The sequence below is a fragment of the Sphaerodactylus townsendi genome, linkage group LG01 (assembly GCF_021028975.2).
Source record: "Sphaerodactylus townsendi isolate TG3544 linkage group LG01, MPM_Stown_v2.3, whole genome shotgun sequence".
Classification (NCBI taxonomy): Eukaryota; Metazoa; Chordata; class Lepidosauria; order Squamata; family Sphaerodactylidae; genus Sphaerodactylus; species Sphaerodactylus townsendi.
In genome coordinates, this window is record NC_059425.1 from 146,592,674 (window position 1) to 146,611,213 (window position 18,540).

The 18,540-nt window shown below is 41.4% G+C and overlaps 1 protein-coding gene across 1 annotated transcript in view; it reads left to right on the forward strand.

Annotated features, from left to right (window-relative positions):
* The window catches only part of LOC125432636 (protein eyes shut homolog), a 300,627-nt gene extending 283,625 nt beyond the window's left edge, over nucleotides 1-17,002 (forward strand). Inside the window, exons 14-15 of the mRNA XM_048496405.1 lie at nucleotides 9,437-9,598; nucleotides 13,120-17,002. Coding sequence (XP_048352362.1) covers nucleotides 9,437-9,598; nucleotides 13,120-14,312 — 1,355 coding nt within the window. The 3' untranslated portion in view covers nucleotides 14,313-17,002. The remainder of the gene's footprint in view (nucleotides 1-9,436; nucleotides 9,599-13,119) is intronic.
* Nucleotides 17,003-18,540: the final 1,538 nt, after the last annotated feature.

Sequence of the window (18,540 nt, forward strand, 5' to 3'; positions counted from 1 at the left end):
GCCAGGGACAGAGTAGGATTAGATCCTACTCCTCTCCAATGCATTCTGAGACTCACACCAACTTCCTAGAGCACATGGAGATGAGCGCCAAAAGGAAACCATGAAGGAAGCTCCTCCCACAGTCTTGTAGGGCTGTTCCTTTTTATTCTCAATTTGAATTTGAGCGTCTGCCTCAGGCCGTCTTGTGAATTCATGGCTCTAATGAGATTTTTTGGGTGCAATGTTGGAGGAGAATTTTGAAGATTTTGAGGATTGCCAAAAGACAAATCAGCGGGTTCTAGATCAAATCAAGCCTGAACTTTCCCTGGAGGCTAACATTACTAACTGTGGTTAGTGTGCTTGGGTCACATTATGAGAAGACAAAGAGTCATTAGAAAAGATAATAATGCTAGGAAACGTTGAAGGCAATCGCAAAAGAGAAAGACCCAACATGAGGTGGACTGACTCAGTCAAGGAAGCCACAGTCCTATGTTTGCAAAACCTGAGGAAGGCTGTTAATTATAGAACTTTTGGAGGTAACTGATTCATAGGATTGCCAGGAGTCAGAAGTGACTCAATGGAACTTAACACACAGAGAGAGGTTTGAATTTATTGATTGGTAATGTCATGCGTCTCGGTGATATCATTATGAAATTAAAACTGTTACAGTAAAAAACACCCTCACTGACACAATGGCTGTGCATTTCTTTCTTATGAGGTTTTTTACAGCTGTTGTATCTTCTGAGTGTGACATGCTCCACACATTAATCAACAACTGAAACAGCATCATTAATTAGTGGCCCTCTGCCCCTCATGTGATGTTCTACAATGACAAATGACTTTCTCTGACCCATACAAGAATAGACAAAGGCTGACAAAATTATTCTTAGGGCTCTACTCTTAATAAATCCCGTCAGTGAATAAAACTCAGAAAGGCATCAGTAGCACTAAAGTGGATGGTTTGTAATGAAAAGGTTTACTGGGTCTCCCTTAACATCCATGACCCCCATTTCGGCTTCTACTGGCAAGCATAATGAATCATCATGCGATTTGTCAAAGTGCCTTTTTCCTTAATTAGTTAACGGCCAACTGCAAACTGTCAGGCACGGAACAAGACTAAACATCTCATCTCTGGATTGATAGTGGTTACAACACAGAATAAGAAAGCCCGTGTGTGACCCAGGAGAGTTGAAAATAGCAGGAAGAGAAGTCGTGGAGAGTAATGACTGTCAAGAAAGGAAAAACAGAGGGAGAGATTAAAAAAAAACCCTGAAAGGAAAAGGCTAAGGATTAATGATTTACAAAAAAGATAGCAGAAAAGAACAAGTGGTAAGGATCCCCATAGGGATCAGTCCCATAGGGATCAGTCCAAGGGCACCAAGCAAAGAAAATGTCCTTGGAATGCAGAAGAGTAAACTAAGCCTAGGATGATGCTTTCATGACACAGCAGCTACAGCAGTGGAATACCTTACGTGGCAGTGATATAGCTATAGATTTTTATGGGGTGTGTTCGGGGGCATGGCCATGTCCCCACCCACCCATATGGGTGTGGCCACACCTCCCCAAGCTCCAGGCAGCAGAGGGGCGGAACTTTGGCAGCAGGGGGCGTGGGTGGAGATTCTAACATGTGATGGGGGGTTTGAACCCATGAACCCCGCCTTACCTATGTCCTTGTGTCGTGGCCTGCCTTGACTCAGACAGGACAGTGGGCCTATGGGCACAGAATTCAACCCTTCCAGATCCTCTCAAGTCATTAGGCTTCCCTGCTTTCTTTACATGGGTGAGATCTCAAATTTGGTAAGTGGGGAAAGACTACAAAATGCATGCATATTAACTCATACATCACCCCATACCAAAGGCTGTGAAAGTTATATTCTTAATTTTAAAAAAAAATCCAAAAGGGATAAGAAACACTGAAATGGAGACTTTGTCATGAAAAGATCCTTCTGCTCACACAAATATTTAAGCTTCTACATTACAAAACAGGGACAAACACTGAGAGAAATTATTTTTTCCTCTCAGAAGGGAGAGGGTGCAATTTCTCAGGAGCCTTTCTTTATTCGGCTGGCAAATGAAGGTGGGATATCCATCCCCTCACTTCTGCAGCTGCAGGGTAACTGACAGTAGCTACATAGTGCTTTATGGAAGGGAGGTTTAAGTCAACTGTGGAATTCTCATGGGTTGAATTATCCTACAGTGGGAACACAAAGTGCATCCTGCTAATGTAAGAGACTGGAATGTACCATGTCCCAGTGGTAAGTGGCATACGAAGTGGAGCACAGTTTAGCTGAATGGAGTGGTTGAATACAAACCAATGTCATTCAACAGACTTCCAGGAGATTCATGCAGTATGATTAGGAGTGGGGTGGGGTGTTACCCTAAGCGGGCAGTCTCGAGTTTTAGATGAGGAAATTAGTTGTGGAGATCCAGAGCAGGATTGTCTGGGAGTGGTAGAATTGTCCAGGTGAGAACTCTCAAATAAGCAGGTACTTGTATAATTAACAAATTGTGTTCTATTAATATTGATATTTGAAAACCAGATTGGATGCATGGATGCATGGATGCATGGATGCATGGATGGATAGGATGTTGAAAGGGGGGATATATTCACCATTCCAGAAGAGGTCTGGGGAAAGCGAGAGAAGTGACCAGCAAATTGCCATGGATCTTTGGTATCTACGTATAGGAAAAATTGACCCTCTGGCTATGATAAGAGGGACAATCTACCTGAGACAAAGCAACATTCTGGATCCTTTGAATAGACGATGCTGTGGGAAATGGTTTGATGGGATTAAGACCTGGGAGTGCCCAAGACTTGATGTTAAAACAAAAAATTCTGATGACCTTAATAGGACAGGATGTTTAAGATTAAATTAACATTTGGGATAAAAAAGAGGCGCAGGGTGATCTAGCAGGCTGTCTAACAAATTGGTTTTTAAAATCTCTCAGCAATTTAGGAAGATGAGAAAAAGAAGCTGGGAAAAGAAGCATTTCCAGGGAGGGGGAAAGTTGGGGGAAGTTCCAGGACTCCATCTGGCTCTCTGCCTCCCTTTCCTCCTCCTGTTTCCACTCCTTTGTCATCAGGAGGATACCTCGGAGCACTGCATTCCCATTTGTGTCTGATTGACTTGGAAGCAGGGCCTGTCTGCTCCAATGGACAGCTCCTTATGCCATTTTCATCTTCATTCTTTTAGCATTTAAATTTCGATCCTGAGCAAAGTCCTAAAGGATGAAGCACAACTTGTTCTCAGTGATGTGGAAGTAGGAGTTTTACTGATTCTGAGGGCAAGTAGGGTAGCCAACATGCAGGTTGGGCCTGGAGTTATGAAATTACATCGGCTCGAGTAGAGAATGCTTCTCATTTCGTGAATGTTTGCAACATATAACCATGCCAACAGTGCAATAATGGAAAGTGGTCTGCAGAGGGCAGCATATGATAATATTGTTATATGATTAGATGCTTTACTTGCAGGAGAAGTCCTTATACGTAGAAACAGATTGGGGGGGGGATCAACACATCCACCTGTTTGTGTGTCTGCCCACCAATTCCCTGGTTGGGGCTGTTTTGGAGCACACAGGCGAGTGGAACTGAATTGTGTTCCCTACCCTGCTATTTTATGTCGTTTAAAGCCTTTTTCTTCTGACTTGGCTCTCTTCTGGTATCAGAGCTGAGCTGAAACAAAAAGGCTTTTAAAACATAGTGGGCCACAGAAGGGTCATCCAGGGATAGGGCAGATGTTTCTACAAACTTGAGGGAAACCCCCACATTTTCAGAAAAATCTGAATAGGATGGGTTGTGTGTTTTTTTAAAAAAAAACCCTTTAAAGGGAAGAAAATGTGTTGGTGGATATATATATATTTATTTATTTATTTATTTTATTTTTATACCGCCCCATCCCCGAAGGGCTCTGTTATCAGCAGAGTTGAGCAGATACTAATAAGGACCCGGATACTAGCAAGTTGCATAACATACAAAGTTTACTAGCTAAAAGGGTGGGGTAACATGGAAATAAAGCAACAAATATTATACTGTACTCTTATGTATTTACAGTTTTCTCAGCCCATGGCTAGGACTGAGTGTCTGACTGAGACCAAAGGGGAAAAATTAACTTTATAACTTCAGGTATATGTGATCACAAACATGTAAGCAATGGCTATTCAAATTGGCCAATAACTAATTAATAGGTCAGTTGTGATAGACACTTGCCAGATAGATACCAACAAAACATATATGTGCATGCAAGTGCTATGCATGCATAGTTGCAGGCTCATATCCTGTTGGTCCCTTGTCCTTGTGTAGGACATGTGTTTTGCAAGCAGAAGGTATCTCCTGATGTCCCCAGTGAAAAGGATATGAGCAGAGAAAGAGAGACAGAGAGAGAAACTCCTGACGTTCAAATGTAGCAATCCAACAGGGTTCCTGATGTGATATGATCAAACCCTGCCCTGCCCCCCAGGAGCAGCCGATGAGAGAGGCTGCAGGAGCTGTGAGTGAAATGGAAAAGAGGTGGGAGAAAATGGCAGCAAAAGGAGGAATTGCCCACTTCGTTTAAAAATGTGCAGGGATCAGCTAAAGCGAGTAGAGGGGAGAAAAGTGTTCAGTCAGGAGTTGTGGGGAGGTTGCAGAGCAGGAGGGGAGAAACCGTGGAAAAATTTTCCATCCCCCACAAGACTTCAATGGTTGCCTGGTTGTCCCCATTTTGGGGGTGGAAGAGCAGCTACATGGATTGCTCCAACAGCCATTTTCAGCCCTGAGAATGCCAAGAAAGTGGAAACAGTCTGGGACTGTCCCAGAAAAGGTACTCTCATGGACTTGAAGATGGCTGGAAGGTTAAAAACTGGTTGTTTTCAGCTTGCCCAAGGATAGATGCAAAGTTGGGACTGTTCTCCTCTTTGCAGCCACCCTTGGGCAACTAAAAACAATTTGCCTCATTCTGTTGCATATCCCTACTGACAATCTAATACTGAGCAATATAAATGCTCAATTAAAGAGTTGTTACGAAATAGATTCTCTCAACACTGTTTCGATGCTGGGCCAAATTGTGTATTATGTATGTGACTCCATTAAGGTAGATTGCTAAAAACATAGATTTCTTTTAAATCATGTACCTGATGTTTAAAGAATATGGGACTTCAGAGTGTTGTAGTGAGCTAATACTTCTACAAATGAGGTAGAAGATGCCCTGGGCACTGATTCCTATGCATTTTGAAGCACAATTATTGTCGTATCTGATGGGAATTTACACAATTGAACGCTATCCTTTCGTGAGAGAATCTGGATCACACTGAACAAACGTCTTCCTGCAGTTGCTATAGCAATGCTATTTGCTAAGGACAGAGTATGCTTTTACTTTTGTCTTCCAGGGGAATAAGCAGATGTTCAGTGATAACATAATCAGTATTGCACATGGCGAGTACACCAAAAGGTACCCAGGAGCACGCACAGCCTTTGGGGTGTCATATATTATTCTAAGTAAGGAATCGGGCTAAATGTACATCAGGTTTTGCATGAGATCTGTTAGCACCTTTTCCTGGTTTTCTCACTAGAGATCATTGCTATGGATTCTTTTCTGTGCCATTGCAGCAATTCAAAAGGTTACCAGGCACTACCCTGTTTCCCCGAATATAAGACATCCCCGGAAAATAAGACGTAGTAGAGGTTTTGCTGAAGTGTGAAATATAAGGCATCCCCCGAAAGTAAGACGTAGCACAGTTTTTGTTTGGAAGCATGCCCGACGAACAGGACACAGAAAAACAAGACATTCCCTGAAAATAAGACATAGCGCATCTTTGGGAGCAAAAATTAAGATAAGACACTGTGTTATTTTCGGGGAAACACGGTAGTTAGCTGAAAATTCTGATTCCTCAACTGTTGTACATGCTGTTACCTTATACTGAAGCAGGCCATGTGTCTGTATTGTCTACTCTGGCTAGCTTGGCTTTCACTGGAGATGCTGGGGATTGAGCCTGGGAACTTCTGTGGCCAATGCAGATGCTCTTCCACTGAGTCACAACTCTACAGTCGCTGTTAAGGAATTCAGAATGGTCGTAGGAGTAGTCTCCACAGCTGCCCTTGACAGGTTAAAAGACACGGAATCATGCACACCGTGTAGATAATTGATGTGTTCCTTCACAAGATTGCTAACCTTGGGCCTTTCCACACAAATAACCCAAAACTTTTGTAAAATGTTTTCAGTCCTCCCCTTAGCCACAATGTCCGTCTGCATTCACCCCCGTGAAACGATTCATGCCATTAAGGGTTTCTCCCCCACCCTTTGGAGTTATATGTTGAATCGAAGTTTCAGTGTTTCACAGTTTCTTGCCATGATTCTCATAGCTTGTATAATTGATGCTTCAAAGATTTAAACCCACCCACTCCACAATTTAAAAAGCATAAAAATAAACAGGCCAGGAGGAACAGAGTGAAACCAAAGTTGCACGAGAAGAACAGTTGCCCAGGGTCGACATTCTATCTGCACTACTCCAATATAGCTGGTACATTGGGGGGTGGGGTGCTAAGGGCACAGTTGGAGGCCTTTGGTCAGTCTAGATGCCCAGGGATGTAAAGATTTTGTGTCTTGCTCATATGATATTTGAGATATGTCTGAGTAGTATCAGAAGTAAACTCAGGGGGACTCTTCATTTGTCCTCCCCATGACTCTTAGAAACCCTGATTATTGGCAAACAAACTGACTTGTAATCATCTGTGAGTCGCACATTGGCTTTCCTACATTGTGGTAGAGATTCTCAGACCTGGTTGAAGAGCTGCTCCAGGATCCATGTATGCATAGGTAAAGTCCTAGCACTCTTCTTTTGGAAGATCATCGAGCACCAATTCATAATGCTCAGACTGAACATTTTTTCTCAGTTTTCATATTAATTTATTATCTTGCATGCCAGCTAGAGGCACCATGGACTTCACACTGAACATATCAGGCAGGCAAACATACCATTTCTGATAGCTTCAATCATTTGTGAGGAAAACTTGAGATCTCCTTGCCTCAATGACACTGAAGCTCACTGTAGCCGTGGTGGTTGAGTTACATTTCCTTTTCCTTGGCTTGGGGTTGCCTTTGAACTATGCAGTAGAATAAACCGATTCTACCTGACAGTTACACTTGATCAGGTAATTAAAGAACAGATGGAAGAGAACTGTGACTACCATAAGACTATGCAAAAATGTGTTCATGCCAAATCATATCAGTGCTACAGACTCAGATGAATAGTAAGCGTTAACATGAAAAGCAGTGTTTGTTTACAGTTGGTTCATTCTTTATTTAAACAATTGGCTGTGGAGTAGCATGCAGCGACAACAGGTCTTTGAGGGAAAATAGGACACCTAATGGCCTGTGTGAAAATGCGCTTTGTAAAATGCCGCTGCTTGTCATTGTGGCAGAAAGCAACCAACCAAGCAGGCTCAAGCTGTTCCTGAACAGCTGAACAGGTTGATGGAAAATGGACTCCCTGCTCTCAACTGACAAGCAGAACATGAGCCCAACCAGCAGGTCCTCCGGCATCCCCAGCAACAGCGTTATCTCCAGTATATCTCCAGGATGTTAGCCTTCTCTTATGTGATGACCTTTGGATGGGTGTCGTTAACTCCTTACAATTATTTGCTGGCAGTGTTTATAACTTGCCACTAAACTGAACAGCATCATATTAATGCTACAACAAAAGTGATCCAACATGGCAAGATTCTAGATCTAATTGTACCATCACAGAGGCATTAGAATAGAATGGTGATTCAATACTTTAAACACAGAGCTTAGATCAGGGGCATTAAACAGGAGTAGAGTGGCTGAAATTATATAATTATGATGTTCTTTCATAGGGATTTTAGATTCAAGTTACCTGTTTCACTGGCATTGTGGTCTAATCTACAATTTTGGCATTATCCCATGTCCCTTACCATAACCAGGGAAACAGAGGAAAAGCCATCATCCAAGTGGTCAAAACTTGACAAATAGTATTGAGGTAACAGTGTAGTGTGAATTCAATGACACAGTGTAGGAGCTGTGGCATTATGAGAAAAGTTGCTTAGAGAGAGGCATCCATGGCTACAACGGGTAGTTCTGGAAAGCGAAATAACGACGAGCGAACTGGGGTGTGTTGAAGGCACCAAGCAAACACTAATGAGTGCCATGGGAGAAGAGGAATGCACTTCAGGAACAGTAACTACAACATCAACATGCCCCATTACTCTAATTGGTCCAGTGGGGTGTGTCGCTTGAAATTCTTCTTACATTTAGAGATAAGCTGGTTCATCACAGTGCTTATTTTTGGAGGGCAGCAGGGAAAGGAGAACTTTGCTTTAGATCTATGAGGTGTCCGAATGATAGCATTGAGATACCACTAATGTTTAGAGTGAAGTCATTTTGATCGGTAGACTGTGTTTAACAGTCCCTCTGTTCAGTCTCAAAGCATTCTGCTTGCTCATGCTCTTGTTGACAAATTCTAGACCATCTTTTCAAAAATGCAAAGATATTTTCACAAATTGTTCATCAGAGGCTGAGGCAGACGTTGCTTTCAGACAGACACTGCAGCCAAGAGACTGATTCATCCTTGTGAATCCAGCCAATAAAATAACATGCAGTACAGTTGTATCTCTCTCCAGTGATGTCACCCACTCTAGACATTATTAGTGCAGATTCAGAAAAAGACACTAATTTCAGCTTTTAAGTATTATCTGTATCAGTCACTTTATGCCAGAACCAGCCATTACGGTGGTGGGTTTTCTTTCTGTAATTATTCACTCTGACCCAGTAAGAAATGCCTTCGTTTTCTTGGAAACACAGGAAGGAGATGTCTAACTGTGTTCTCACTGCTTCCTTATTCAGTCATTAGATGCTGCGTGCAACTTATGGTCCCTAATTGGAGCTGTAGTGAAGCTATTGTATTTTTAAAATGTATCTACTTGGACAACAGCATTACCTTTTATTCTTCATTTTATTTGCTGAGTTTTTCATCAACATCATCTCTCCCTTTCTGCCTCTCTCACAAACATTCCCTTTTTTCCCTTGTGGATTGTACATATTTCACCTAAAAATCAAATCCCATCTATTGTGTCTCTCCTTGTTCACATCCAGTTATTGTGGCAGCCACAAAAGTTTGCATGTGCCACTTTCTCATGGAAATGCAATTGCTCCTTGCAGATTCAACTGTTGATGCACCACCTCAAATGTCTCCTTTCAAGTGGCTGCAGTTGCAAGCCAAATCCTTCAGATCCTCACAGCTGGCTCATCCTGGCCTTGTTTTGCATATTTGTGGAAGTTATATATTTGGGGCATGGTAGGCGGGTGTGTGTGTAGAGAATAGATGACAAGCACGTAATTATAGCCAGATTTGTGAGGAAGTAATACATGTGTATCCAAAAGAGTATCAGCAGAGTTAAAGCAACACCTTACTCCCATTGATTGAAAAACCAAGATTTACCTTCCAGTTTTATTTTGTCTCCTAGCCCTAACCATCAGCGATGCATCTTTCAGTAGCAACCACTCTTCTTGGATGGCATTTGAGCCCTTCAACATTCGGCACAAGGCGCACATCCAGTTGCAGTTCCAGCCCCTTCTGCCCAATGGTATCCTCTTTTATACAGCCCAGCACTTGAATCCACGGTCGGGTAAGGGAGCACAGACTGAATCTGCATTTTGCCTTTCTGTTAAGTCACAGAGGAAAATCATGAAACATGTTTATCTGCTGTGACATTAGTACAAAGTCCAATGGCATTTGACTTTGAATGGGAGGGAGCAACATGGCTATGTTCCTTTTATGATAAATAGACTGAGGTCAGGCATGAACATTATAGTTCATTCAATGTTAAGAGGGTTAGAAAACCTTGTAGGAGCTTGTTAAAATGTACAGTTCTGAAAGAATATGTGTGCAGTCCAAAACTTCAAGTCATACAAAAGTTGTAACAAAATAAATACTGACTGATGATGATGGCAAATTAAAGATTTGGATCCCCCTCCCTCCCTTCCCTTGCATGCCACCCCTCCCTTCCTCCCCTTCGCCTCCCTCCGCTACGGTGGGTGAGCCATGTCCAGATGCTGGCCCCCCTCCCTCCCCTCCCTTGCATGCCACCCCTCCCTCCCTTCGCCTCCCTCTGCTAGGGTGGGTGGGCCATGTCCAGATGCCGGGCCCCCTCCCTCCCCTCCCTCTGCTAGGGTGGGTGGGCCATGTCCTCTTATTCCTCTTATTCTTGCTCAATTTCTCCCAGATCAAAGTCCCATCCCCCATGGTTTTTACCCATGCAAGTCCCATGATTGCTGGCACAGAATTGTTTGGTAGTTATGGGCTCCTTCATCCTTTCACACAAACCAGAAAAGCTGGTTGGATCCAACCAAAAGTGTCCCATCTCGGATCCTCTGAAATCCCAGACCATGATAATTTCTTCTTTTTCTGCCAAAGGCAGTCCCTGTAGACCCCACAGGCATGTTGCAGCAGCACATGAATTACAACCGCACAGCATGAGCAGCCCCAAATTTTCCATTGAAAAACACTGAACAAACTTCTTTCTGGGGCAGTTTCTGTGAAGCTGCAGTACAAGTCAAGTTCATCCATGTTGCAAAACTTAAAGTTTCCTCAGTTTAAAATGTCTGTTTTGAAAAGCCAATACAGAATCAGCCCTGAATTGGAAAAAAGGGACTTTAAGAACACAAGAGCTGTGCTGGATCAGACCAGTGTCCTCTAGGCCAGCATCCTGTCTCATATGGTGGCCAACCAGTTACTCTGGAAGGTCGACAACAGGGCTGAGACTTCCCCCTGATGTTGATGGCTGGCATTGGGAATCAGAGGGTGACTGCCTCTGAACAGTCACGAGGGCTAGTCACCATTGCTAGATGCAATGATGAGTAATGAGGCTCAGTGTGTATTTCAGGGTTGTGAGAAAACTATTATGCACAGAGCCCTTTCTTTATTTTAAACTGGCTGATAAGTCACACAAAAAACATACATGCGATGCAAGCAGTGATACAAGTGCATATACAGAGAGCTCATGCATCTGCAAATATATATGCTTCTCTATCATGCACATCTGAATCAGCTTGTGACTCCAGGCCACCACCTGGATTTTGGGGATAAAGACAGGCATACTGGTGTCATGTTATAGTGCAGTGCTCCTTCTGGTGAAAAAACAGGAATGATATTACAATGTCACGGATGACGTTCTAGGATTCACTGAAACTCTATGGTTAAATCAGAATTCTGGCAAATCCCCCAACATCATTTCTCGGTTTTATCAGATGGGATGTCACATGTTGACCCAATGCTGGTTGCCCAACCTTCCGTTCAGCCCAACCTTTTCTCCTGTTCCACATTCTCCAATTTTTAAAGGATTCTTTAAAAATTCTATCACATTAGTGATGCAATGTAAGGGCACAAACACAAGCCAGATTGATTGTATCCGCTTTGTCAGTTTCATTCCAAATGAGCGATATCACCTTAAGGAGAATATACAATGTGTCTGCATTTAGGAATGAGTGAAATTGACAATAGAAGTTGCCTTTGTGGGAGGAAATTGACAAGTGACTGCTACAGTAAGGAAGGTACCTCAAGCAAATGTTTGCCTTTGACCATCTCATTGCAAGATGGATGATAGCACAACTTTCATCTACTGTTGCATGCTTCCCTCTCCACCCAAATGTTGCATGGTTGGCTGTCTTGGGAGTCTTATGATATTCATTTTATTTACAAATTCACAAATGAAAGCAAAGAGGCACAGGGCACTCCTACAAATCCCCATGCCATCTCTAGACCCTCCAGAATCCTCAAGGGGCTTCAGCCAGTTCACAGCACTGCCTGTCTGCTTTTCTGTGTCTTCCAGCATCTAAGCTACTTCACACACAGGCATGCATCTGCTCCCACCTCCTTTAAGATGGGGCTGGGGGGGGCGGGGGCGGTCATCTCTTCCCAGCTCTACTAAGTGCTGGGACCCAGCCATTTCCTAACAATTAAAACCCATTGTGGAGGTACATCTACAGCTGTTAAGAAACATTTTTTGGGAGTTCTGATTTCCCTCAGGCGTGCCACTTTAGGCCAGGCCTATAGGAAATACTGATCAACAGTCATCAGAACCCAAGTTGACAATACCACAATTGAAATTTTGGGCACAATTATGCAGAAGTAAATTCCCCTGAAGTAAATAGGACTTGTTTCAGTATGTACAAAGCTGTTAGTAACAGGCTGATAGAGAAATGTAACTTCAGTTCTGTTAAACCCCAATGGGAACAACTTAATACCACTTTTCCAGTGCCATCAACATTTATTTCAATCACTGTTTCCTCCATCAAAGTTATACGTCGTCAGCAATGCAGTACCCGAACTGATTTGCAACATCCATGTTACCTATTTGAACTACATTGCCCTGAAGGATTTAGGAAGATGAACAAAAATAAATCTTGCTTGTTTTATGTGTGCCTTCCAATGAGTCTGTCAACTAAGACAGATTTAGATTGATGAAAAACCCAGGAGTATTTTCAGAGGCTGCCAAAAGGAATGAAGGGGCTTTTCTGTTGCTTCTTTTTGCAAAGCACCTTATATAAAGTTTTTTCTTTAGCTGTAGTTATGTAAGTCTTAACAATTTAAACCTTAACATTTTTCCTGTTTGTTAATTATCAAGCACTAGTGGCTGATTGGCATGGTGGGGGTATACCACCTCTCTGGAACATAGCAGCAGCTTTAGTTAGCATGAATTCACTGCTAACATTAAACAAACCCAGGCACCAAATTGGCTGCAACGTTATATAATCCTGGACACAATTGATGTTTTATGAAGCAATAAAAAGGGTGACTACGCCTTCCCTTCTTCTATCCTAGCTATGTTACAAAATGTTCTCATATTACCTTCTCATTGTTTTTATTCCTTAAAGGGCTGTATCATGTCTATAACAGGCACTGTACAACTTGTGACCCACAAGGCAAAACCTAATAGGGTGACATTACAATTTCAATAAACCTTTCTGGTTGTGTTGTCTGCCCTCGGACCACAAAATGGGGTAACAACACCTCACAATGAATGGAGTTGGTGGGTTCCAACTGGTTATAACACCAACCAGCTCTTAACAATGTCTAGCCTACTATCAGTGTTTAATCAGTGAATATGACACCCACTCATGGAATGGTAACACTTTTTTTTATCCATAGGTGATTTCTTAAGTATCTCCTTAGTAAACGGATATGTACAGCTACGCTACAACCTTGGCGACAGAACAGTAATCTTACAGACTTTTCAAGACATACACTTCACAGGTACTACGTGGCATTTAATTAAAGCAGGAAGAGTTGGTAATGAAGGCTACCTGGACTTCCATGGCATCAATGTAAGCCAGAAAGCTAGCAATGGAATGACTGCACTTGACACACACACAGATTTCTACATAGGAGGAGTACCCTCTTTAAATTTGGTTAATTCACTGGCAATTGAGAATGAACCCATTGGATTTACTGGCTGTGTTCGAGAGGTTCTTGTCAATAACAGAGAACTGAAACTGACCAAAATGGGGGCAAAGGGTGGTTCTAATGTAGGGGACTGTGATGGAACTCCTTGCGGGTACCAAGTGTGTAAACATAATGGAAAATGCAAAGTTGAACATTCTGGCTTTTTTTGCTCATGCCCAAAGAACTGGATTGGAAAGACGTGTGAGCAGTCTATTTACTGTTCATATAGAAAGTGTCTACATGGAGCTATTTGTATACCAAATCATAGCTTATTATCCTACAGTTGTGCATGTAGACTTGGCTGGTCAGGCCGACACTGTGAAAAACAGATCTCATTTTTTATTGCAAAATTTACAGGCAATTCCTACATAAAGTATGTGGACCCCAATTATAAAAGCAGAGACCTCAGATTTACTAGAGTATCTTTCAATTTTACCACCGGTGTGACAGAAGGTTTAATTTTATGGCTAGGAAAGGCTGAAAATGACGATAATGATTTCCTTGCAGTTGGTCTTGCAAACGGCACACTAAAAGTTGTGGTTAATCTCGGAGAAAGAATATCCATTCCCCTCATTTACCACAGAAAAAATCTCTGTTGCAATAAATGGTACTATGTCACCATAGCACAAAACAAGACTCTCATTAAAGTGTACCTTGATGATGAACTCATTGTGTTTGAAGATCTAGATCCCCAAAGAAAATATGTTGCTCTAAATTATGGCGGCACTTGTTATTTTGGTGGGTTTGGGCTTGATTGGACGGAAAACACTGTCAAAACAGCGCTTTTTAAACAGGGACTGATTGGTAAACTTAAAGATGTTGTACTCTTTCGGGATTCTAAGAAGATTGCATTAAGTAGGGGAGAAGGCTATAATGTTTATAGTGGAGATAAGGATTAAGCAAAGGTTTTATAGATTAATAAAACTTCCTTTGCAGTAAAATAAAAAGATGTAGCTTTCCGTTCTGTGCACAATCCACAATAAGGTGTTAGAAAAAGGTAAAGGTGCAAGCACTGGGTCATTACTGAACCATGGAGTGACCTCACATCAAAAAGTTTACTAGGTAGACTGTTTATAGGGAGGTTTGCCATTGCCTTCCCCAGTCATCTGCACTTTACCCCCTGCAAGTTCATTTTACCAACCTTGGAAGGATGGAAGGCTAAGTAAACCTGGCGCCGGTTACCTGAAACCAAGTTCTGCTGAAATTGAATTCAGGTCATCCATTCAGCTTTGACTGCAGTGTTGCAGCTTATCACACTGTTCCATGGGGCTCTTCAAGGTGTTAGAAGCTTGCAGTTAAGGCACTGACTCGTTAAGCCAAATCATTATGTGAAATTCAGTCCCCCCACCACTCCCTGCTTCTTGCTCTTTTAGGGCTGGCAATGTCACAGCTTGTGTGCTCCTGGTCTCTACACCAGGTTTTCCTTCCTTCCTTCCTTCCTTCCTTCCTTCCTCTTCCTTCCTTCCTTCCTTCCTTCCTTCCTTCCTTCCTTCCTTCCTTCCTTCGCCACTTTGTTACAACCAGTAATGCACAAACCCTCCTAGTCTCAGGCCTTATGCATAATTTTCTCCAACTGAATTTATCATAGACTCTCCCATACAATGGCATGATCTCCATCATGAGTTCCCTGCTTTTTGGATCACTGCCTCTTTTCTCCCATTTAGTCATACTTTCTCTTCCTCTAACCACTCATAATTAGTCCCTTATCACCTTAGTTCCTTGATTCTTTTCAGCATTTCCTCAGATCTTATTCTCTGCCTATCCTCTTAATCATGGCCTGCTATGCCTTTCTTTAACCACCTTACTTGTGGGTCTCCTGGCGCTTACCTCCTGGAATTTCCCTAGCCCCATGCATCCCTTCTGCAAGACTTGAATCCCAACTGATGTTCCAACTTTCCCTTCCCTCATACAAGCTGGACTATAAATTTCTTTACTTGGACATTCTGAGCTCTCAGATCAGTTGAGTGAAATTCATCACAAACTGAAAATCCAGTATGGAAAAAAGGCTGGCTTTCAGAATCAGCAAATACTGTTTGCTTATCCTTGCTTAAAATTCATCAAAAATCCTGATTTTCAAAAAATAACAGCTGATAAAACATAATTATTTTTGTTAGATATTATTTTTAGATATTATATTTTCTATACCTATATTTACTTTTGTTATAGTTTTGTATCCCAGGAACCAATGAGATGAACCGTCTAATGAACCCAGTCCTCACCAAATTATATGCATCCTTATCTTCATTATATACTTTATTTTGTTTTAGAACTAGAATGTGATCAGACAGTAAATTAATGCCAAATGTAGATAGAAATGTAGCAATAAAGGTTCATAATTATGTTACAAAAGCCACATTTTTGGTGGGAAAAATGTACCATATCCTTTTCAGGTATTCCTTTGTCATTCACAATTTGGAGGCAATTATTCGCTTCATAAACTGAATTTAAAAAATAAAAATACTATAAAGAAAACTATCTTGATATAGAGAAAGTGGGAAAGATTTTGACTGTAAGATTTAGGTCATGCAGAGATGACAAGAAATGGTGAAAGATGCATTAACATGGATCTGTGAAATAATAAGCATTTGCATTGCTTGTGTAGCATCCTTAGACTGTGTTATGGACACACAGGCAAGATACATCTTAAACAATGACTGACAACAGTATGTTGTCATACTCTGCCCCCCTCCTGGATTTCTGTAACGCAATAGGTAGGTATTCATTCAAATATTGCTATCGTGAATTGTGTGGTTCGGAAGCTGCTTACAGACAGTTTCAGTAACATAGTTAACAATAACAGAGAGGGTAAAGGAACACAATGAAGTCAGATAGGAACCATAACCATTAAAGGGGACTGTATTATTTCAGGTTGTAGCTATGATAAAAATACGCTTTCCTATGTTTCAAAACATCTAGTCATTAGCTCTATCAATTCTTGGTTCGTCTGTTCCTTGCTGTGTTAGTTCTCTTGTTGCAAGGATTTATTTTCATGTAAGGCAGCATTCAATAATGAGATTCCCTTCTGCCTTCAATCCATTCTACCACTTCAGGATTCTCACTTCATTCTGCTACATCAATATCTGGCCTCACATTTTAACACCAAGGGATTGTCTGTCATTAACACCCAGCTTTCCCCTAATTTAAGATCATATAAGAACATTTCACCATACCTGTGATCTCAGCTACAACTCAGAAAATTTTAAAAAACAAAGAAAAATTGTCAACAAGGTTTTATGCTGAAATATTTTGGTGAACAGTGAAACTGCATTTCTGGTTATGTGTAACACAAATGTTATAACTGATTTTCAGTTTTTTTCCCATCATACTAAGTGTTAACACCTTCATGCAAAACATATCTATCTGGGAAGTTTAAGTGATTACAAACTGTCTTTCAAGTGTGCACAGTTGGAATTTCAGTTTCTGCTGATCTCCTAAACTGTAAACCCATCAGTATGGATTTGGCAATTCATTCTGATGGAACTCTGTGCTGGAAAAAAATGGAAAAATATGTGCTTCTAAACATGTACCTGAATAAGGAGGAATGAAAACTGTATTTACATGACTTGCAAATACATAGTTACCAAAACAATTGTCTGCCTTTATTTGCTTCTTGTTATTGTTTACATAGAGTTCATTTCATATTTATTTTTATTTATTTATTATTTGATTTAATATACCGCCCTATCCCCGAAGGGCTCATTATTATATACATATCCTGAGAACAGATTTGCTTGCCCATAATTATTGCTTCCTTGGTTGTTTCCTGTAGTGTCACATATTGAGAAATATGCAACCAGGCCCAAATCCAGAACAGATGTCAATGATAATGCTAATTCAGTGCTTTTAAGCAGACAGAAATCACAGAAATTCTGGACCACTCTGATAACCACTACATCAGACTACGCAGAGAAGCCATTGAAATCCACAAGCACATGGACAATTTCAACAGAAAAAAACCATGACAATGAACAGAATTTGGCTGCCAGTTTTGAAAAACACTAGAGTCAAGGCAGTGACTAATCAGCTCCACACAAACACCAAATGACTATAGACAATAAACAATCAAAGGGAACAAAGGCCAGACTACTTCTATTCAGATGCCCTCACCTATTGACCTGGCTATCTCCATTGTTACTCACATGCTACACTTTATTGTTACTCACTTGCCAGGCCACTCCTACTCAGATGCCCTCACCTATTAACCTTTATTCACAGGTATATATACTCCACTTGCTTTCCTTTCCTACTATCAGATCCTCTGAAGATGCAGGTGAAACGTCAGGAGAGAATGCTGATAGAACACAGCCATACAGCTCGGAAACCACACAGCACCCCAGAAACCAATTAGTTTAGATATTTGTTCTTCTGGCTGGCTCACGAATCCATGTGCTAGAGATGCTTGTTTACTGATATTCCTTAGATTCAGTTATCACATCTGTGTTTGGACCCATGAAATGACTGGGAATATGATATAATGTGGGACTTCTAAGAGGAATGGTTCCTATTCTAGCTGATGGGAAAAGTGGGAAAGCTTTGCCTTCTCTATAGGGAGTTGAAAGAACCCGTTTCCTAGTTGGCCTGTTTGGTTGCTAAAACACCCTCAGTCCTTAAAAGAAAAGGGCAGTGGATTTGACCTCACGTGCTGTTGTCAAGGAACCACAAACAGTCCAAATGTTTTCCCATATTGAGCTGGTGCCTGATGAGTTTAGGGGCCTTCAACAATCCAACCCTATTTCATTGCTTCATGAGTATGCCATCATCATCTGAAGTAGTAAAATCTGGTTCTTGCTGCATAAAAGCCTGAAAACAGATTGCCCAAAAGGTAAGGTTGCCACAGCAAACTGTTAAAAGCCTGAACTACCTCACACCACCTCATCAGCAAATGCCAATTCCAAGAGCTACCTCTCAAATAAGAAACTTATAGTGACAATAAGGAAAATGGTTAAAGAAGAAAAGGGAGTGGGTTTTTTTCTTTCTTTTCTAAGCAGCCCTAAAGAAAAAAAAAGCAGAGCAATGGATATCCACATCTCTCTCTAGTAGTTGGGAAAAGCAAATAAAAACATGGACAATGCACTTCATGACTGGTCAGCTAACTAGAATGATGGGAACATGAAGAACTTTTTCCTT